This window comes from Dendrobates tinctorius, unplaced genomic scaffold, assembly GCF_039654945.1.
Source record: "Dendrobates tinctorius isolate UK_male_01 unplaced genomic scaffold, ASM3965494v1 ptg000091l, whole genome shotgun sequence".
NCBI classification, from domain to species: Eukaryota; Metazoa; Chordata; class Amphibia; order Anura; family Dendrobatidae; genus Dendrobates; species Dendrobates tinctorius.
Genome location: NW_027361759.1, coordinates 1,490,775 through 1,513,693, shown reverse-complemented (window position 1 = coordinate 1,513,693; position 22,919 = coordinate 1,490,775). Strand labels below are relative to the sequence as shown.

The 22,919-nt window shown below is 43.4% G+C and overlaps 1 protein-coding gene across 1 annotated transcript in view; it reads right to left on the bottom strand.

Moving 5' to 3' along the window:
• Positions 1-22,919, bottom strand: part of PRPS2 (phosphoribosyl pyrophosphate synthetase 2) — a 119,020-nt gene that overhangs the window by 49,093 nt on the left and 47,008 nt on the right. Inside the window, exon 2 of the mRNA XM_073586158.1 lies at positions 12,722-12,905. Within this exon, the coding sequence (XP_073442259.1) occupies positions 12,722-12,905 (184 nt within the window). The remainder of the gene's footprint in view (positions 1-12,721; positions 12,906-22,919) is intronic.

Sequence of the window (22,919 nt, the reverse complement as noted above, 5' to 3'; positions counted from 1 at the left end):
CCACCTGCTGGCCAGAATTTATAAGGAAGTTCCCCTTTCTGGCCTGCAGCAGGAACCGTCTTGCACACTGGGTTACCTGGCATGGGGACCCCCCTCCTGCCTCCAGGCATGACATCACCCCTTAGAGGGAGGCAATGTCACTGTGGCAACTGGACTCTGGGGTGCCACATCTGTCCAGCAGTGTGTTGTTCCCAGTCACCATTTCTTTTCCAGGTGTGCCATCCCTGCCCTTCACACACTTTGCGGATCAAATCAGGAGTGTACTGCACAACACCATCAGTGGCAAGGTCCACATTACCACCAATACATGGACCAGTAAGCTAACTGCACACTGAGTAAATTAAGTGGTGGCTGGTACAGAGGCGGAAGGCGTTCTAGCCCATGTCCTACCACCACCCAGGATTAAAAACACATGAGACATGCACAAAAGTGAACAAGTCGGTAGGACAGTGTTCACACCACCCAAAGACTGAAATACGGAACAAACACAGTATAACAAACGTGCAAAAATACTCTGTTGTAAAAAATATATATAACAGTAAACAGCAAGTGCTAGTATAAAAAGATAACAAAAACAGGGTATTTAGTTGATATGTTTTTTTGCAAAAAATTTATATGTATACTAAGCCACTCCACCAACGTCACGGTATAGCCATCTCGGAGCAGTCCTATCGAACGTATTTAAAATATGATCATGTGAACAGTACCTATATGAGCAGGATTCAGTAAGGTGCTGCCCGATGTGGACACGCTGTGCAAGACGGCTTTTTATGTGCATGTCTCACAAGAGAGGAGCAGGAATCTCCCAAAACTTGCATAAGCAAGAAAGTAATAGATTAAAAACACATGAGACATGCACAAAAGTGAAGTCGGTATGACAGTGTTCACACCACCCAAAGACTGAAACACAGAAAAAAAACACAGCGAGAGTAGCATAACTTGATGAATTTTAATGAAGTGCAGCAGCTGCAGAACATTGTCTGAAAGAGTATAACCCCTTTAAGTTGAGAACTCAGACATATCACATTGTAGGGTACAGAAGAGAGCAATCAAGGGGGTTTTTGGTGCCGATTTTGGACTTCCCTTTTCAACATTAAGTGGAAAGAGCACAGTAAATTTGCCATCAATTAGCAGAAATAATCACGATTCGTGATGAATGCAAGTGCTCGTTAGTTATTACTCGAGTTTGCCTATGGTGCTCGGGTATGCACAGAGAATAACGGGTGCTCCAGTGACATGTTTGCGCCCACGCGCCCACATGTTTTGTTAAACCGCCACAACACGCGGGGATTGCCAGACATACATATTGTCCGACATGTTACAAATTTAAACTGACGACAGTCCCCAAACTTAACCAAAGGCTTATCTGTGTGTTAAAAAACAAACTGAGATTTTACTACCTGTCCCAAGGCACAGCACTGAGTCTGCCCCAGTCTCTGCAGATCAGCTACTACCATTAAGCCATGTCAACAGCAAAGCAGCCAATGAGCTCTCAGGTGTTAACTGTCTACATAGGCAAAACTGCTCAGCGATTTAACTACAGGACTATCAACATCACTGTAATTTCGCAACCGATTAACAGAGACCAGTGCAACAGCGGAGATGTGGTACTGGATCCGGGCGGGGAGAGCAAGAAAATTCCAAACTACTGTGTGTGTGTGTATATATATACATATACACACACACACACACTGAAGCCCGGCGCTACCCGGGCATAGTAACTAACTACGGTAAGTTATAAAAAATTATAATGAAAAAATATATATCTATCTATCTCTATCTCTGAGTGTATAGCCCCGCCCACTCCGCATAGCCACATTCACTATAAATATCCCACATCATTCCGTCAGCCAGAGCCACCGGACTACTACCCCTAAAATCCCACATCATCCCGTCAGCCAGAGCCACAGGACTACTACCCCTAATATCCCACATCATCCCGTCAGAGCCAGTAAAAGTAGAATAGTGAAATTGCACAGAAACATGGTTCACCAAGATCCCAGGTTTTCTACTGATCAGGCTGATATTCTCACTTATCTGCCACCATAAATATCAGTCATGCTTTTCACCAATGGACAGGCACAAACCTTATACATTAGTACAGTAGAGAAACCGTCACACACATTTTCATGCATCGTCAACTTGTAATTTGTCGGGCTGAGTTGGTCATGGATGTACAGCATCTGTATGCAGTATAGTATCATATTTAATGGGTTGTTATGGGAAAAGAATTACGTGTTATATGGGTATATTCCGGTGAATTGTGGGGAAAGTAGCACTTTAAAAAAACTCACAGCATCAGAGCACAGTAACACATCAATAATGCATAAAAGTGTCTGTCAGACAATAATACTGTAAATCCACATGACATTTAATATGTGCACTTTCCTACATTCATGGGTGTCACTTGATACCAAACGGGAGGGGGGGGGGATTCATTTCTGTCATGCACTCACTGCTCTTTTCTGGGGGACAGAGGATGGCTGGAGTGTTATGATAAGTCACCGAAGGAGGAAAAATCAAAATACTAGCCAAGTCCAGAAAAACCAGAGAGGTTGGCAGCTATCGAATTGCAGACCCCTGAACCTATCCACAACTAGCAGTAGCCGTGGGGGGTTCCTACGGTGCCCTAGACCCCTCGATCACAGCCGGAGAACTACATAGCCTAAAGACAGAAAGGGGAAAAACTAAACTGCCCCAGAGCAGACCCCAAAGCAATAGGCAGCCCCCAACATATAATGACAGTGAAGCAAGATGAAAACACTAACACAGATAGAAAGATAGGTTGAGCAAATGATGGGGCCAAAGCTAACTAAATAGGACAGGATAGGAAAGCCGCTGTCTGCCATCCGCAAAAACCCTATCTAAAATGTGCCAACCGACTGATAGGAAAAACAGGCCCTGAAGTCGCTAGGCTTCAAAAGACTATATCAGCACTCAGGTATATTCTGATCAACAGATCAGAGACAAAAATGGAATTCAGCTCACCCCCGGCCAGGGATGGCAGAACTCCCAAAAAACAAGGCAAAACAAAAACAAAACTGAAGAGTACAAAGCAGAGCAGAAAAACTTAGCTTTGAGACGCAGGAATCAGACTGGTCTCCAAGAATCCAGCAGGATCACCAGCAAGGCAGAAGGGCGTCGGCTGCCTTATATCCAGTCCTCAATTCCAGCCACCCAGTCATCATCTAGCTGCCCAGGTGTTTGGTAATCAGCCTCACTACCTTCCTTCACCAGAGGAGGGAGTTCATCAGACCTCAACGGTGAAGGGGAAAATGAACTCACAACACTGGAGCTTATGTTCCTGGAGATGCTAGATTTCTCCCACCATGTCAGTGTCTGCTGAGGTGTTGTCAAGTGGGAAAACTTGCGCATAGCAACCAATCACAGCTCAGCTATTTTTAACCTGCTCTGGTGGAATGAGATGCTTAGTGATTGGTTGCAAGGAAAACTGTTAGTCATAGCAACCAATCACAGCTTAGCTTCTTTTGAACAGCTCTGGTGAAATGAAAGATGCATCGTGATTGGTTGGTGATACACACACACAATGAGAGAGAGATTGTTAAACAGTGTTGAAGCGGCGTTCAGATTTTCTTCATTACGCAGTTTACTGACCAGATTTATTATTGTTACACATTGATAGGACTTTTACGGTTATAGCGAGACCACATGTGTATTTTTTTTTATCAAAATGGAAGGGTGATATGAATTTTTATTTTTTTCATATTTTTAAAAACCTCTTTCAATTTTTTTTTACCAGTACTTGTTAGTTCCCTTAGGCTATGTGCACACGTTGCGGATTGGTTTGCGGATTAGCCTGCGGTTTAGCCTTGCGGTTTCACACCTCTACAATGGAGAAGGTGTGAAACCACTGCCGATTCTGCACAAAGAATTGACATGCTGCAGTTTTGAAACCGCAGCAAATCCGCAGCGTGTGCACATACCCTTGGGGAACTAGAACCTGTGATCAACAGAACGTTTGTGCCAGGGCAGCACGGTGGCTCAGTGGTTTGCACTGTTGCTTTGTATCGCTGTGTTCTGGGTTAGAATCCCACCAAGGACAACATCTGCAAGGAGTTTGTACGTTCTCCCCTTGTTTGCGTGGGTTTCCTCCTGGTTCTCCGGTTTCCTTCCTAATTCCAAAGACATACTAATAGGAAATTTAGATTGTGAGCCCCATCGGGGATAGTGCCGATAATGTGTGTAAAGTGCTGTGGAATTATTGGTGTTAAATGAGTAAAATAAATTAAAAAAAAAAGCAATGCAGCAATAATAGTACAAAAGCAAAAATCATTATTTTGAACGCCAGGCCGAAGTACCATCATGACAGGTAGAGAGGTTTTCATTGTAGGGGTGCTGATGGGTGCATAGAATGATGCAGTCCCAGTTCCACAAGCAGCTGTCAAAAGCAGAAAAAGCAGACTGCTGAATATCACAGCCATCAGCTGCCAGCAAACTTCTGAGCCCGCATCAAAATTAAGGAGTCGGCACTTGACATCCAGTACGACATATGTTGGTAAGGACTTGATGAGAATCTGTCTGTAGGATCAACCCTCCTAATCCGGCTATATGGACATACAGGTCATAGGAAGCTGAATACAATTATATCAGATCGCAGATATCAAGGTGTCTTATTCCAGAGAAATCAACATTTTTCTTATATGTAAATGAGCTGTTCAGGACTACAATAGAGAGCCAGAATAAGTAGACTTCAAGTGAGCTGCCGATGGCTGAAAGTGGTTTATTTGTCAACGTGTTTCAGACTTAAATCCGACTCCTTCCTCAGGACACCCACTGACTTTTCACATGTGGATAAACCATGGAAGGAGTCGGATTAAACTCTGAAACATGTTGACAAATCACCTGCAAACTATATAGGATTCGTTCCTGAATCAGCAGCGCACACAAAGTACACTTATTCTGGCTCTCTATTATATACAACTTTAGGGACGTTGCAGTGGCTGACAACTAGGTTATGATATTGGTTGTGTCACACAACCCACACAGGTGAGCAGATTTCAGTTAAATATCTACCCATAATACCCAGATAAGACACTGTTGTAACTTTTATCCTCTTACTGTTCAGGACTATGGGCCAGACATAGATCTCCCTGAAAATCTGTCTTTAGAGCTTATTGTAAATGAATGGGGGCACTAATAGTGTCAAACATGTAACGATCACAGTACTGTAGTTTGTCTCATTACAACCATGTTAACAGCTGAAGCTCTGCTTTACTGCATCGCTGCCTGAGAGATGGAGGCTAAATCACCGAGATGAACCTGCAGATGTGTCGGGTATAATCACACACAGCTCTGCAGTGAGATTAGAAGCACAGTCATTATACATCACAATGGTAACTTCCCCTTTCATGTAAAAGAATCTTTGGAGGCGGATTCTCAGGGAAATCCATGTCAGACCCATAGTCCTAAACTGCTCATTTACATATAAGAAAATATGGCTCTCTCTGGAATAAAACACTGGATCAAAGATACAAGGCATTATTTTCTATTTCCTATGATCTGCATGCTCATGCAGACTGATTAGAGTTGATCATACTGACAGATTACCGGTACCTTTGAGGTCATCCCTGGGTTATTGAAAATTGGTGAGCTAACCATTTATTCGCATATATACAGCACTCCTGGCACACAGATTAATAAGCAATACATAGCACTCTACACAATACAATGTTTCAACGATAGATTCTACATCTGTGATTTAACCCCTTAGCGACAGAGCCAGTTTGCAGCTTAATGACCAGGCCAATTTTTACAATTCTGACCACTGTCCCTTTATGAGGTTATAACTCTGGAACGCTTTAATGGATCCTGCTGATTCTGAGATTGCTTTTCGTGACATATTGTACTTCATGTTAGTGGTAAAATTTCTTCGATAAGTCTTGTGTTTATTTATGAAAAAAACAGAAATATGGCAAAAAAAATTTAAAATTTTGCAATTTTAAAACTTTAAATTTTTATGCCCTTAAATCAGAGAGATGTGTCACATAAATTTCTTAATAAATAACATTTCCCACATGTCTACTTTACATCAGCACAATTTTGGATGCAAAATTTTATTTTTTTTGGTTAGGCTGTGTGCACACGCTGCGGATTATGTGCGGATTCATCCGCACAGATTTTGTAAAATCCGCAGGTGAAACCGCAGGTCAAAAGACCTGCGGTTTTACCTGCGGATTGCTCTGCGGTTTTGCCCTGCGGTTTTTCATCTCCTCAATAGAGGAGATGGCAAACCGCAGGGGAATCCGCAGAAAGAATTGACATGTCAATTCTTTCTGCGGATTGAAAACCGCAGATAATCCGCGCGGAAAATTCCGCACCGTCTGCACTGCGGTTTTTGATTCCCATAGGGAATCATGGTACTGTACACCGCAGCAGAAACTGCTGCGGGTCCGCAGCGGCCAAAACCGCTGCGGAACCGCAGCAAAATCCGCAGCGTGTGCACACAGCCTTAGGAAGTTATAAGGGTTAAAAGTTGACGAGCGATTTCTCATTTTTACAACAAAATTTACAAAGCCATTTTTTTTTTAGGGACCACATCATATTTAAAGTCATTTTGAGGGGTGTACATGACAGAAAATACCCAGAAGTGGCACCATTCTAAAAACTAGACCCCTCAAGGTGCTCAAAACCACATTCAAGAAGTTTATTAACCCTTTAAGTGCTTCACAGGAACGAAAGCAATGTGGATGGAAAAATTAACATTTAACTTTTTTTTTGGAAAAAAATTACTTCAGAACCAATTTTTTTTATTTTCACAAGTGTTAAAAGAGAAAATCAACCACAAAATTTGTTGTACAATTTCTCCTGAATACGCCGATACCCCAAATGTGGGGGTAAACCCCTTTTTCAGCACACGGCAGAGCTCGCAAGGGATGGAGCACCGTTTGACTTTTTCAACGCAGAATTGGCTGGAATTAAGATCGGATGCCATGTTGCGTTCGGAGAGCCCTTAATGTGCCTAAACAGTGGAAAACTCCAACAAGTGACCCCATTTTGGAAACTAGACCCATTAAGGAACGTATCTAGATGTGTGGTGAGCACTTTCAACCTTCAAGTGCTTCACAGAAGTTTATAACGTAGAGCCGTGAAAATAAGAAATCCATTTTTTTTTCCACAAAAATGATCTTTTCACCCCCAAATTTTTATTTTTACAAGGGTAACAGGAGAAATCATACCCCCACAGTTATTATGCGATTTGTCCTGAGTACGCTGATACCCCATATGTGGGGGGGAACCACTGTTTGGGTGCATGGGAGAGCTTGGAAGGGAAGGAGTGCCATTTTGGAATGCAGACTTTGATGGAATGGTCTGCGGGCATCATGTTGCGTTTGCAGAGCCCCTGATGGGCCTAAACAGTGGAAACTCCCAACAAGTGACTCCATTTTGGAAACTAGACCCATGAAGGAACTTATCTAGATGTGTGGTGAGCACTTTGAACCTTCAAGTGCTTCACAGAAGTTTATAAACGCAGAGCCGTGAAAATAAGAAATCCATTTTTTTTCCACAAAAATGATCTTTTCGTGCCCAAATTTTTATTTTTACAAGGGTAACAGGAGAAATCATACCCCCACAGTTATTATGCAATTTGTCCTGAGTACACTGATACCCCATATGTGGGGGGGAACCACTGTTTGGGCGCATGGGAGAGCTCGGAAGGGAAGGAGTGCCATTTTGGAATGCAGACTTTGATGGAATGGTCTGCGGGCATCATGTTGCGTTTGCAGAGCCCCTGATGGGCCTAAACAGTGGAAACCCCCCACAAGTGACCCCATTTTGGAAATTAGACCCCCTAAGGAACTTATCTAGATGTGTGGTGAGCACTTTGAACCCCCAAGCGCGTCACAGAAGTTTATAAACGCAGAGCCCTGAAAATAAAAAGTCTTTTATTTCCACAAAAGTGATTTTTTTTAGACCCCAATTTTTAGACCCCCAAAGTTGGTAAATAGTGGAAACCCCTCAATTCTTGCTCCAACCCTAACCCCAACACACCCCTAACCCTAATCCCAACCCTAATCCTAACCCTAATCCTAGTTCGCCCTAACCCTAACCCTTAACCCTAGCCCAACCCTAACCCTTAACCCTAGCCCAACCCTAACCCCTAACCCTAGCCTAACCCTAACCCTAGCCTAAACCCTATCCCTAGCCTAAACCCTAACCTAAACCCTAACCCTAGCCTAAACCCTAACCCTAGCCTAACCCAACCCTAACCCAACCCTAACCCTAGCCTAACCCTAGCCTAACCCTAACCTAACCCTAGCCTAACCCTAACCCTAGCCTAACCCTAACCCTTATGGAAAACTGAAAAAAAATATATTTTTTTTATTTCATTATGTGTGCCAGAATAAGGGGGTGATAAAAGGGGGGGTTATGTACTATTTTTATTATTTTGATCACTATGATCGTTTATCATAGTGATCAAAATAATGAATGGAATCTGCCAGCCGGAGCCAGCAGATTCCCGGCGGGCGCACTGCGCATGCGCCCGCCATTTTCAAGATGGCGGCGCCCATCGGATGACGCCGGCGGGCGCGGGACCACCGGGAGGGGACGGAGGACAAGGGAGAGGTACCGGGAGGGGACCGGGGGGATCGGGGACCCTATTTCTCTATCCTCTGATGTGCGATCACATCAGAGGAAAGAGAAATTAAATGTAAAATCGCGGCTTTTTTTTTTGCGGTCGCTGTTATAGGGTTAATAACGGCGATCGCAAAAGCGGGGGTCGGTAAAAACCGACCGATTCATGTTCTCTGGGGTCTCGGCTACCCCTGGCAGCCGAGACCCCGGAGAAAATCCGACACTGGGGGGCGCTATTCACTTAAATCACAGCGCCGTGAATTAACGGCGCTGTGGTTTAAGTACCCTTAATTACCGCCGTTAAAAGGCGTATCGGCGGTCGTTAAGGGGTTAATGTAGCATGCTGGACTGGACCACTAATAAGCAGTCATATGGAAGCATTCTCCAAAAGAGCATAAATGAATATGCAGGAGAAAAAGTATCAAAATAAAACAACAATCTTTCCGTTTTTCTGCAATGCATTTGTTGAATAATGTCCAACATAATATATACACACATACGTGGTCAAAATTGTTGGTACCCCTCGTTTAATGACAGAAAAACCCACAATGGTCACAGAAATAACTTGAATCTGACAAAAGCAATAAATCAAAAATCTATGAAAATGAACAAATGAAAGTCAGACATTGCTTTTCAACCATGCTGCCACAGAATTTAAAAAAAATAAAATAAAAACTTGTGAAATAGGCCTGGACAGAAATGATGGTTACCCCTGAAAATAATGTGACAAACGGGACGTGTTAAATCAAGGTGTGTCCACCAATTAGCATCACAGGTGTCTACAATCTTGGAATCAGTGAGTGGGCCTTTATAGAGGGCTACAGACACTCACTGTGCTGTTTGGTGACATGGTGTGTATCACACTCAACATGGACCAGAGGAAGCGAAGTAAAGCGTCTCAGGAGATTAGAAAGAAAATTATAGACAAACATGTTAAAAGGTAAAAGTTATAAGACCATCTCTCCAAGCAGTTTGATGTTCCTGTGACTACAGTTGCACTTATTATTCAGAAATTTAAGCTCCATCGGACTGTAGCCAACCTCCCTGGATGTGGCCGCAGGAGGAAAATTGATGACAAATCAAAGAGAGGGATAAATACGAATTGTAAAAAAAGAGCCCAGAAAAACTTCTAGGCAAATTAAAGGTCAATTTCAAGCTCAAGAACATTAGTGTCAGATCGCACCATCCTTCCTTGTATGAGCCAAACTGAACTTCATGGGAGACTACCAAGGAGATCACTATTGGAAAAAAAAAAAAAAAAATCATAAAAAAGGCAGAGTGATATTTGCCAAACTACATGTTGACAAACCCCAAAGCTTCTGGGAGAATGTCCTATGGACAGATGAGACAAAAATTGAACTTTTTGGCAAGGCACATCAGTTCTATGTTCACAGAAAGAAAAATGAAGCACATCAAGAAAAGAACACTGTCCCTACTGTGAAACATGGAGGAGGCTCTGTTATGTTTTGGGGCTGCTTTGCTGCATCTGACACAGGGTGTCTAGAATCTGTGCTGGGTACAATGAAATCTCAAGACTATCAAGGGATTCCAGACAGAAATGTGATGCCCAGTGTCAGAAAGCTTCGTCTCAGTCACAGGTCATGGGTCTTGCAACAGGATAATGACCCAAAACACACACCTAAAAACACCCAAGAATGGCTAAGAGGAAAACATTGGACTATTCTGAAGTGGCCTTATACGAGCCCTGATCTAAATCCGATTGAGCATCTTTGGAAAGAGCTGAAAGATGCCGTCTGGAAAAGGCAACCTTCAAACACGAGACAACTGGAGCAGTTTGCTTTTGAGGAGTGGGCCAAAATACCTGTCGAAAGGTGCAGAAATCTCATTGACAGTTACAGGAATCGTTTGATTGCAGCGATTGCCTCAAAAAGTTGTGCAACAAAATATTAAGTTAAGGGCACGTGTGTATAAGTGAGGGCCCCTACACACATTAGATACCATATATACTCATGTATAAGCTAAGTTTTTCAGCACTTTTTTCGTGCTGAAAACGACCCCCTTGGCTTATACACGAGTCGGGGATGGGGAGCGGCGGAGCAGCGGATCACAGGAGGCAGGAGCCAGCGGCTGCAACTGTGCCCGCTGCTAAAGATAAATGAATATTAATCTCTCTATTGCCAGGATCACACATGCAAGAAACTCGGGACGAGTCTCACATACTAATACCCGACACTGCCGCTGGCACTATGCAGCGGCCCGCTCCGCTCCCAAGTGCTGGGTATTAAGATGCAAGACTCGTCTGAGTTTCTCGCTTGTGTGATCCCGGCCTTGTAGCAGCGCACAGTGACAGCCGCCGGCTTCCAGTAGACATCCTACTCACCCACCAGCGTGCCCTTGTAGCATCTCGGTGGTCCCGGCGCCTTCGCAGCATCTCCATGGTTCCGGCTTCCAGTAGCACTTCCGGCGCAATCACGTGGCACCACTCATTAACGTAATGAATATGCATGCGTCTCCACTCCCATAGGCGTGGAGCGCATATTTATTACCTTAAAGGGAATCTGTCACCTCTTTTTTGCCCTATAAGCTGCGGCCACCGCCTTCAGGGGCTTATCTACAGCATTCTGTAATGCTGTAGATAAGCCCCGGATGTAACCTGAAAGATATGAAAAACGAGTTAATTATACTCACCCGGGAGTCCGGTCCGGCGCCTCTCATCTTCTAACGATGACGTCCTCCTCCTTACTTCTGCTGCAGCTCCTGTGCAGGCGTACTATATCTGCCCTGTTGAGGGCAGAGCAGAGTACTGCAGTGCGCAGATGCCGGGAAAGGTCAGAGAGGTCCGGTGCCTGCGCATTGCAGTACTTTATCCTGCCCTCAACAGGGAAGATAAAGTACACCTGCGCAGGAGCCGCGGCAGAAGGAGGACGACGTCATCGCTAGAAGATGGGTGTTGCGGTCCGGTGCCTCCCATCGGACCAGACCGGACCCCCGGGTGAGTAAAATCTAACTCGTTATTCTTATCTTTCAGGCTACATCGGGGGCTTATCTACAGCATTACAGAATGCTGCAGATAAGCCCCTGATGGCAGTGGCCGCATCTCATAGGGCAAAAATGAGGTGACAAGATTCACTTTAATGAACAGCGCCACGTGATCGCCTCGAAAGTGCTACTGGAAGCCGGAACCATGGAGATGCTATGAGGAAAACGCTGGAGGGCGAGTAGGATAGGGGATAAGGAGCCATGCATACCAGGACGGGATGGGGGAGCCATGCATACAATGACAGGGACCGGGGGAGCCATGCACAGCAGGACAGGGATCGCGGAGCCATTCATACAATGACAGGGATAGGGGAGCAACGACAGAGATCGGGGAGCCATGCACACAATGACAGGGATCGGGGAGCAATGCATAACAATGACAGGGATCGCGGAGCCATGCATACAATGACAGAGAACTGGGAGCCATGCATACAATGAAAGAACGGGGAGCCATGTATACCCGGCTTATACTCAAGCTAAGGCTAGTTTCCCACTAGTGTTTCCTGGAGCTGCGGAGGGATGCGCACGGCTGCCGTGAAGCTCCGCCCACAGCCGCACCTCCTCCGATCAGCTCCGCCTATGGGCGCATGACGCTGCATGCGACCTGCATACCCCATCTTTAGCATTGGGTACACAGGCCGTGCGCTGGTATGCGTTTGCCGGCGCATGAGTCCTTTTGACGGTGCGCCGATCGCACCAAAATGCAACACGGTGCACTTGGCGCAGGTCGGCGCACTGTCAAAAGGATGCATGCGCCAGCAAACGCATAACTGCGCACGGCCTGCGTACCAAATGCCATAGGCGGAGCTGCCCAGAGGAGGTGCGGCCGTGGGCGGAGCTTCACATCTGCCGTGCGCATGCCTCCGCAGCTCCAGGAAACGCTAGTGTGAAACTAGCCTTACCCAGTTTTCCGTGGAAAAATTAGGTGCCTCGGCTTATACTCGAGTATATACGGACATACGGTAACTCCTCTGACAACTGCTTATCTTCAAGGAGTATGAAAAGTGCCTTCTCTCCAGACATGTCGGGGGACAGTTGAGAGGCCTCCGTACACATCAAACCAACTTTAGTCTAAAGCGTATGGAGCAGAGACTATGTGGAAAAAAACAAAAAAAAAGTCAAATACCTTGTCTTTTTTGTCCTGTCGAGCATATGGGAAACATGGAATGACAGCTGTAACTCGCGATGAAGATGCAATCTTGCAGGCATTAATCATGATGAGCAGTTCCATAAGGTTGTCATTGATCTCACCGCAGCCACTCTGTATGATATAGACATCCTCGCCTCGCACACTCTCCCCGATCTCTACACTACAAGAATAAAAAACATTAGAAACACAAATTTACAGATGTTTAGTGACAAATCTCAAAGTACAGTGGGGAAAATAAGTATTTGATACCTGCCAAATTTGTAAGTTTCCCGCCTACAAAGAATGGATAGGTCTAATTTTTTATCGTAGGTACACTTCAACTATGAGAGACAATCTTAGAAAAAACAAAAATCCAGAGAAATCAGATTGTATGAATTTTAAATTAAATTGCATTTTATTACATGAAACAAGTATTTGACCACCGATCAATCAGCAAGAAGTCTGGCTCTCACGGACGTGTTAGTTTTTTTAGTTTAAGGGAACCAGTCACCAGAAATAACCAGCAGATATGTGGTTAATAGCGTTATTTTGCTGTCTGGCGCCAGCATACAGTTGAATGCAGTTGGGAGAAAGTGAACTTAATTCTCCCTGCCAGCATTTGGTTTCAGTCATGGAGGCGGGGGTACCGCTGGTTCAGTCACTGCTCCGAGAAGGATCATAGCTGGGTCTTCCAGCATGACAATAACCTGAAAATTATGCAAATTGTCTCTTCAGAGAGGAAGAGGACTAGAACTCTAGTGCCACCTATTGGAGGTAGCAATCCTAAAAGTCAATGTTGACCCTTTAACGAGCCTAGTTACATGACTTAGGATAAAAGCCAAACCAGAAATAATTTTGAAAAAAACAGCGTAGGGACCCCTCTATTCTTGATAACCAGCCTAGCTAATGCTGACAGCTGAGGGTTGCAGCCCCCAGCTGTCAGTTTTGCCAGGCTGGTTATCAAAAATACAGAGCAACCCATGTCTTATTTTTTTCTAATTGTTTATTTAGAGTGCAGGTTGATGAATACTCCCATCAGCCGCTCCTGCTCTCGCAGTTACTAGCAGCAGCAAGCGTAAGCTGATAGAAGCAGTAGTCCCATCAACCGACACCAGTGACTTGAGGTAAATTTTATACCTATGATCACTGCTGTGGGCTCACGCTGTCATTTGACAGTATGGGAATCGCGGCTGTCTGACCTGCGGTAATGATTTTACTGACAATCAGAAGAAGTGTTCACTTTGCTGTCATGCACATGACAGCATGGCAAACACTGGATGTTTGGGCACCCCATTCAGGTGAATAGAGTCCAGATACTGTTCTGGTACCCGAACCAAAGCTTTTTTTTTTTTTTTTTTTTAACTATTGGCCGGACTTGAATATTCAGAGGTCTGCCCCTCTCTAATCCTGTGTCTAGCGTGTGACTGGTGTGCATGTGTCCTGTATCTAGCATGTGACTGGTGTGTATATTTTCCTATAGCAATATTGCTTTTCCAATTTTTCAAAATTCCATATGTACATAATCTAGCACTTACCCATTTTCTATGGCAGTAATGCAGTTCCAATTTTCTAGATTTACCATTCTAAACAATCCAAAGTGCAGCTTTTATATTTTCTTAGTACTGGTATGTATGTGTCCTGTGTCTAGCATGTAACTGGTGTGTATGTGTCATGTGTTTGGTGTGTATGTGGCACATGTCTAATTAATACAATCTTTCTGTGCTTATAAAAAAAAAATATTTGTTCTTGGCAGTACTTGACTTGTTTACACAAAATTATCTGCTGCCAATAAGTTTGTTTTTAGATCGAGCATAAAAATAATTGCACCCAACAAATGAATATTTTGCTGGTTTGTCAAGTGATTGTTTGGACAGGAATATAGTTGGAAAAAATTCCCTATTATCAGCTTGACAAGATGGAAGTTAAGGTAAGACTCTGCAGCTAGTACCCCATAGGCATGGTGGGTCCCAAGAATGATTTTCTCTGGTGGGTCCAGACTACTCCAGTCAGACGCTGTATGGAGGAGTGGGCCAAAATCCCTGCTGCCGTGTATGCAAACTTTGTAAAGAACTACAGGAAACTGCTGACCTCTAATTGAAAACAAAGGTTTCTGTACAAAATATTAAGTTATGTTTTTCTATTTAATCAAATACTAATATCATGCAATAAAATGCAAATGTGAGAATCATACAATGTGATTTTTTGATTTTTATTTTTAGGTTCTGTCTCTCACAGTTGAAGTGTATCTACAATAAAAATAAGACCTATCCATTCTTTGTAGATGGGAAAACTTGCAAAATTGGCAGTGTATCAAATACTTATTTTCCCAACGGTATGTAAGCAACAAAATTCCTTTTCTCTCCTAATAACTTAGATATGAGCATAATTACATAGTCAAACTGCACTAAGCACAAATACACAGTTTATTCAATGTGGATTTTGAAACAGACTCTGCTTCAAAATCATCACTCGAAAACATATCAAAAAATCTTTCAATTAGCTCTTTATTGAATGTAATGGAAAATAATAAAAATATTGCAGTATCTGCACTAAAAGTGTGTTTTTAATTGAGCTCCACCAGTCCTCTTGACCCAGTCACTAAATACCTAACAAATATATGACCCTTTCTTTCCCTCCTCCCTGAAACAGGCTGTCATAAACCCATCCATTCCTCCACCAGAACCTCAATGCCAACTAGAGACCTCTCCCTAAACCTATAGAACTTTTAACCCACTTTTCTAATCCTATTTTATCTCTCTTGCCGACTCTTTACAATCCAGTTTCCGCTCCTTACACTAATGATGATCTAAGCTAAATCTAAAGGTTACTAATCCCTGGTGATTATCCTGGATCTCTCCGCAGCATTTGACACTCTGGATCACCAGCTGCTCCTTAGGCCTGTTTCCCACTTCCGTTTTTGACCATAAGTCAAAATCCGCCGTTTTGCAAAAAAAAACGGATCCGCCATTTTTTTTGGCGGATCCGTTTTCCCCATTGATTTGCATTACCGGCGGATCTTGACGGATGGCCATCTGTTGGATCCGTTTTTCCTGCATTTTATAGTGCACATGCCCGGAGGAATGAAGTCAGCTGGAAATTTAACCCTGAAATCATTTCTGGCGGACAGAAAAAAATCTCTCTCTCTCTCTCTCTCTCTCCCCCCCCTCCCCGGGCTACGTTTCCTTTAAAATTCTTCATTCATTGGATCCGTTAAAAAAAACGGTCCGGTGGCATCCGTTCACATCAGTTTTGCAACGGATCCGCTTTCCGCCATTTTGGCGGATTTTAACTGACACAAAACTGAAGTGTGAAACAGGCCTTAGCATTCTGAACTCTATCGGCCTAAAGGACCCAATTCTCTTCCTACCTCTTTGACCATTCCATCACTATCTTCTTCCCCTTACTGTGGGAGTTCATCAGGAGTCAGTCCTAGGACCCTTCCTCCTCGCTCTATACATTACCCCCCATTGGACAAACTATTAGCAAATTTGGTTTTCAGTATAAACTCTATGCTGATGACCCCCAATAATACACTTCTCCAGACATCACTCCCACATTACTAAAAAAAATAAAAAATAAAAAAATAATAATTTTTTGTCCACTGTCTCCAACATGTTCTTCCTTTATCTAAAACAAAAACTGTCAAAAACTTCATTTTTTCCATTTTCCCTCTATTAACCTTCCTAAAGCAGAAAGTGTCATCTCCGTGTATGGTTCTAGCATATGGTTCTATCATTCTGCTTGGCGTTGTATTTGACTCCAATCTTTCTTGCACTCCCTATATCCGGTCATTTGCTTGTTCAGGTCACCTCAAACTCTAGAATTTCTTAGCTTTGACTCTGCAAAAACACATACCGCTGCTCAGATTCATTCTCGCCTGGACTACTGAAACTGTACTCATTGGTCTCCATCTTATTAAACTCTCCCCCTCTCCAATCTATCATGAATGCGGCAGCCAGCCAGAATTCTTTTTTTTGTCCAACCACTACACTGATGCCGCCATTTGCCAGTCTTTGCACTGGTTGTTCATCTGCTATACAATGAAATATAAATAGCGATGGGCGAATACAAACCGTAAAGTTCAGCGTCCGTACCGGATACCTACCGGCACGGACACTGAATACGGAATTCCCCAGGAAGTTTGTGTTTCTGTTCTGGTTCAGCTGCCCAAACATCCAGTGTTTGCTGCGCTGTAATGTGCATGGCAATGCGGCAAACACCACTTCTGATCGGTGGGAAAATCATCACCGGTCAGAGAGCCACGGTTCCCATGCTGTCAAAAGACAGCAGGAGCGCTCAGCTATGATCGGAGGTATAAAGTTTACCTTCGGTCACTGGTGTCAGCTGATGGGACTACAGTTCCCATTATCTGACACCTGCTACCGCCAATTACAGCGAGAGCAGGAGCGGCGTATGGGAGTATTCATTAGTATTTCATTGACAACCAACCTTGCTAAATCAGACAGCTGGGGCTAGTATTCTCCAGCTGATAAGAGTACTTTACTTTTATTACAGGAGATTGATGGCTTCGCTGGGATTAGGTGTTTAACCCCTTCACCCCCAAGGGTGGTTTGCACGTTCATGACCGGGCCAATTTTTACAATTCTGACCACTGTACCTTTATGAGGTCATAACTCTGGAACGCTTCCATGGATCCCGGTGATTCTGACATTGTTTTCTCGTGACATATTGTACTTCATGTTAGTGGTAAAATTTCATTCAAATAACTTGCGTTTATTTGTGTGAAAAACGGAAATTTGGCGAAAATTTTGCAATTTTCCAACTTTGAATTTTTATGCCCTTAAATCACAGAGATACGGCACACAAAAAACTTGATAACTAACATTTCCCACATGTTTACTTTACATCAGCACAATTTTGGAACCAAAATTTTTTTTTGTTAGGAAGTTAAGGGTTAAAAGTTGACTAGCGATTTCTCATTTTTACAACACCATTTTATTTTTAGGACCACATCACATTTGAAGCCACTTTGAGGGGTCTATATGATAGAAAATACCCAAAAGTGACACCATTCTAAAAACTGCACCCCTTAAAGTGCTCAAAACCACATTCAAGAAGTTTATTAACCCTTTAGGTGCGTCACAGGAATTTTTTTGAATATTTAAAAAAAAAAAATGAACATCTAACTTTTTTTTCATAAAAAAAAAAACACTTCAGGTTCAATTTTTTTTATTTTACCAAGGGTAACAGGAGAAATTGGACTGCAAAAGTTATTGTGTAATTTGTCCTGAGTACGCAGATACCTGATATGTTGGGGGGAACCACTATTTCGGTGCATGGCAGAGGTCAGAATGGAAGGAGCGCCGTTTGACTTTTTCAATGCAAAATTGGCTGGAATTCAGATTGGACGCCATGTCACGTTTGGAGAGTCCCTGATGTACCTAAACAGTGGAAACCCCCTACAAGTGACCCCATTTTGGAAACTAGACCCCCCAAGGAACTTATCTAGATATGTGGTGAGAACTTTGAACCCACAAGGGCTTTACAGACGTTTATAACGTACAGCGGTACAATTAAAAAATCATATTTTTTCCACAAAAATGATCTTTTCACCCCAATTTTTATTTTCCCAAGGGTAACAGGACCCTAAAAGTTATTGTGCAATTTGTCCTGAGTACGCTGATACCCCACATGTGGGGGTAAACCACTATTTGGGCGCATGGCAGAGCTCGGAAGGGAAGCAGCGCCATTTGACGTTTTTGGCTGGAATTGAGATCGGACACCATGTCGCGTTTGGAAAACCCCTGATGTACCAAAACAGTGGAAACCCCCCACAAATGACACCATTTTGGAAACTAGACCCCCCAAGGAACTTATCTAGATGTGTGGTGAGCACTTTGAACCCCCCAGTGCTTCACAGAAGTTTATAACGCCCGGGCGTGAAAATAAAAAATTCGTATTTTTTCCACAAACATGATCTTTTAGTCACCATTTTTTTATTTTCCCAAGGGTACCAGGAGAAATTGGACCCCAAAAGTTGTTGTCCAATTTGTCCGGAGTATGCTGATACCCCATATGTGGGAGAAAACTACTGTATGGGCACACGTCGGGGCTCGGAAGGGAAGAAGTGACGTTTTGGAATTCAGACTTTGATGGAATGGTCTGCGGGTGTCATGTGCGTTTGGAGAGCCCCTGATGTACGTAAACTATTTAAACTCCCCACAAGTGACCCCATTTTGGACACTAGACCCCCCACGGAACTTATCTAGATGTGTGGTGAGCACTTTGAACCCCCAAGTGCTTCACAGAAGTTTATAACACTCGGACGTGAAAATAAAAAAATCATTTTTTTCCACAAAAATGATATTTTTTACCCCAATTTTTTATTTTCCTAAGGGTAACAGGAGAAATTGGACCCCAAAAATTGTTTTGCAATTTGTCCTGAGTAGGCTGATACCCTACATGTGGGGGTAAAACACTGTTTGGGCGCATGGCAGAGCTTGGAAGGGAAGGAGCACCATTTGACTTTTTCAACTCAGAATTGGCTGGAATTGAGATCAGACGCCATGTTGCATTTGGAGAGCCCCTGATGTGCCCAAACAGTGGAAACCCCCAATTCTAACTCCAACCCTAACCCCAACACACCCCTAACCCTAATCTGAGCCCTAACCCTAGCCCTAACCAAAAGGGAAAATGGAGATAAATACTTTTTTTTAATTTTATTATTTTTCCCTAACTAAGGGGGTGATAACGGGGGGTTTGATTTACTATTTATGGCGGTTTTTATTTTTGGCAGCTGTCGCACGCTAAAAGACGCTTTTTATTGTAAAAATAGTTTTTGCATCACCACATATTGAGAGCTATAATTTTTCCGTATTTTGACCCACCGAGTCATGTGAGGTCTTATTTTTTGCGGGACGAGTTGACGTTTTTATTGGTACCATTTTCGGGCACGTGACATTTTTTGATCGCTTTTTATTCCTATTTTTGGGACGCAGAATGAACAAAAACCAGCGTTTCATGAATTTCTTTTGGGGGGGTGCGTTTACACCGGTCCGCGTGTGGTAAAATTGATAAAGCGGTTTTATTCTTCGGGTCAGTACGGTTACAGCGATACCTCATTTAGGTCGTTTTTTTATGTTTTTGTCGGTTTTATGCAATGAAAACTATTTTATATAAAAAATAATTATTTTTGCATCGCTTTATTCTGCGAGCTATAACTTTTTTATTTTTTCGCTGATGATGCTGTGTGGCAGCTCGTTTTTTGCGGGAAAAGATGACGTTTTCAGCGGTACCATGGATATTTATATGCGTCTTTTTGATCGCGCGTTATTACACTTTTTGTTTGGCGGTATGATAAATCATTTTTTGCTTCGTTTTTTATTTTTATTTTTTAAGGGGTTCGCTAAAGGGGTTAACTAATGGGACAGTTTTATAGGGCGGGTCATTACGGACACGGCGATACCTAATATGTGTACTTTTATTGTTTTTTTTTTATTTCCAAAAAATGGATTTATTGGGGGAATTTTTTTTTTTTTTCTAATTTGGCGATTTTTTTTTAATTTTAACAGTTTTTTTTATTTTTTTTTTTTACTTTATTAAATAGTCCCAGGTGGGACATCACTGTCCTGTGACAGATCGCTGATCTGTCACATCACAGATCACTGTGACAGATCAGCGATCTGACACAGGCACTGCAGAAGGCTTCCTCATGCCTGCGCTTTGCAGGCACTGAGGAAGCCAGCTTCCTCAGGCCCCCGAAGGCCCCCGTCGCCATCTTGGATTCGGGGGCCTGGAGGAAAGGAGCCCCCCGCAGCAGCGCTGCACATTGCGCTGCCGTGGGGGGCTCAGGGAAGCACGGAGGGAGCCCCCTCCCTGCCGATGCTTCCCTTTAACCCCCGGTACACCGCGATCATGTTTGATCGCGGTGTGCAAGGGGTTAAACGTGTCGGGGGCGGTCCGTGACACATAGTCCCGGGTGTCAGCTGTGATAATCAGCTGACACCCGGCCGCGATCAGCGGCGCTCACCACGTGGGCGCCGCTGATCGCGCTAGACGTACTATCCCGTCCATGGGCATAGGGGCCCAGGTCCCATGGACGGGATAGTACGTCGGATGGCAGAAAGGGGTTAAATAAAAATGGAAGACAGTGTTTAGTCTTATTTGAAATAAAGGACTTTATTCTGCTTGTGTCTTTATTTACAATACAACTATAGGATTAGTAATGGATGGGTGCCTTATAGACTCCTCTCCATTACTAAGCCATGGGCAACATCAACCCGGGTTCGGGTACTGTTCGGCCAAACACGCCGGACCCGAACATCCAGGTGTCCGTCCATCTCTAAGTAAAGACTTATCACTCTTACACAAAGCTGTCCACAGTTCTGCGATGTCCTACATTTCCTCCCTCATTTGTATCTACTACCCTACTGTTCCTCCCTCCCACTAATAACCCAAGACGACAGTGGGGGGGGGGGGGTTTCAGATATAATCCAACCCTCCCACTCTCCTCATCTCCAGGACTTTATGCTGTCCCTGTTTTCTGGAATGCATTACCCCAGATAACCTGGTGAATACCCAGTATCCATAATTTCAGGTGTGCCTTAAAAACAAATTTCTTTAGACTGGCCTATGACCTCACCTAACAACCCCCTGTTCTCTCTTCTATGCACACAGTGATTGGTTCATGCGTTATTGGAATGCCTTCATTTACAAACACTGACAGATGAGCTTTACATGATCAGCACTTGACTTCTACATTGTATGCCCCACCCCACTCCTCAAATTGCAAGCAGGGCCCTCACTCCCTGGGTGGATAAAAATCAATGTTTTTAAAAAAAAAAAAAAAAAAAAAAAAAAAAAAAAAATATATATATATATATATATATATATATATATATATATATATATCGGATTTTTTTTATTTAAATCGGGTTTTATTTAAATCGGATTTTTTTTTATTTAAATCGTTTTGTTTTTTTTATTTAAATCGGATTTTTTTGATTTAAATCGGATTTTTTTTCAATAAACTGCTTTTTGAGGAAAATATTTTACCATCCAAAGGTTCTTCCATCATGAGATAAAGCTGATTTGTTTAACTCAGTAGAATAAAGGCTGTATATGTGTAACATTCACAATGCCATGCTCTTCCAGAGGTTTCTGTAGGATTAGTGGGAAGTTTCTCTCCTATATTATCACAGACGCTCGCTTTACTTACGCAGTTCTCAAAACTGAATTTGACTCCGCAGAGGTCCCAGCCTCTTCTTCACGGCAAAAATGTTACAACATGAACAGAGTTGAGAAAAAGACCTTAATCCTATTGTTCTACAAACCTATGAATACAGAATCGACCCCTTTAGTGCCAAGTCCAAGAAGTTAGACAATATGTTTCTGATTGTTTGGAGTGGAATAGATCTGCACAACACAAGAATAATGTGAATCTAAAGGGCCTGTCACACTAAGAGATATCGCTAGCAATATCGCTATAACTAGTGACGTTATAGCGATATTGCTAGCGATATCGCTGTGTCTGATACTTACCTACGAACGCTCCCCCGCTGGTTATCGCTGATCGCGCGAGAACAGGCTGGACTGTTTCTCGTCGTCAGCTTCCTGCGGCGCTTCCTGCTGTGAGGACGAGCGACCCGTGGAGCCAGGCGGGAGGACGCAGGATCGCCTAGTGTGACAGGTAAGTAGCGACCCCCGTCCCCAGCGATGTCGCTGGTGAGATCTGCCTGTGTGGCAGCTCACTAGCGACCACTTAGCGATGTACCAGCGATCCTGACCGCGTCATATCGCTGGTCGGGATCGCTGGTACATCGCTAAGTGTGACAGTACCTTAAGTGTGAGGAGGAGGAAGGGCAAGCAGACAAGAAAATGAAAGTGAAACTTTGAGCACAATACTGCAGCATAGCCACAGACAGACAAGTCTGGATCTGTTTGTGTGTACGATCTGAGGTTTATTACATTCTTTCCTTATAATGGCAGCAGGCCGTAAAAGAGACCCAGTTTGGGAATATTTTAATTAAGCTCCTTCGCCTATCGGTAAGGCAGGCATGCGTGCAAAATGGAAACGATGCAACAAAGAGATGCAAGGCCTGGTGGCGCGAATGAGGCAACATTATGAGAAGTGCGGTGATGAAGATGACCAAAGAAACACTTCTGAACAGGCAGGATCTTCAGGTTGGTAAACATTTTTATTGAATCCTATTTCTAAAGACTGAACTGTCATGTG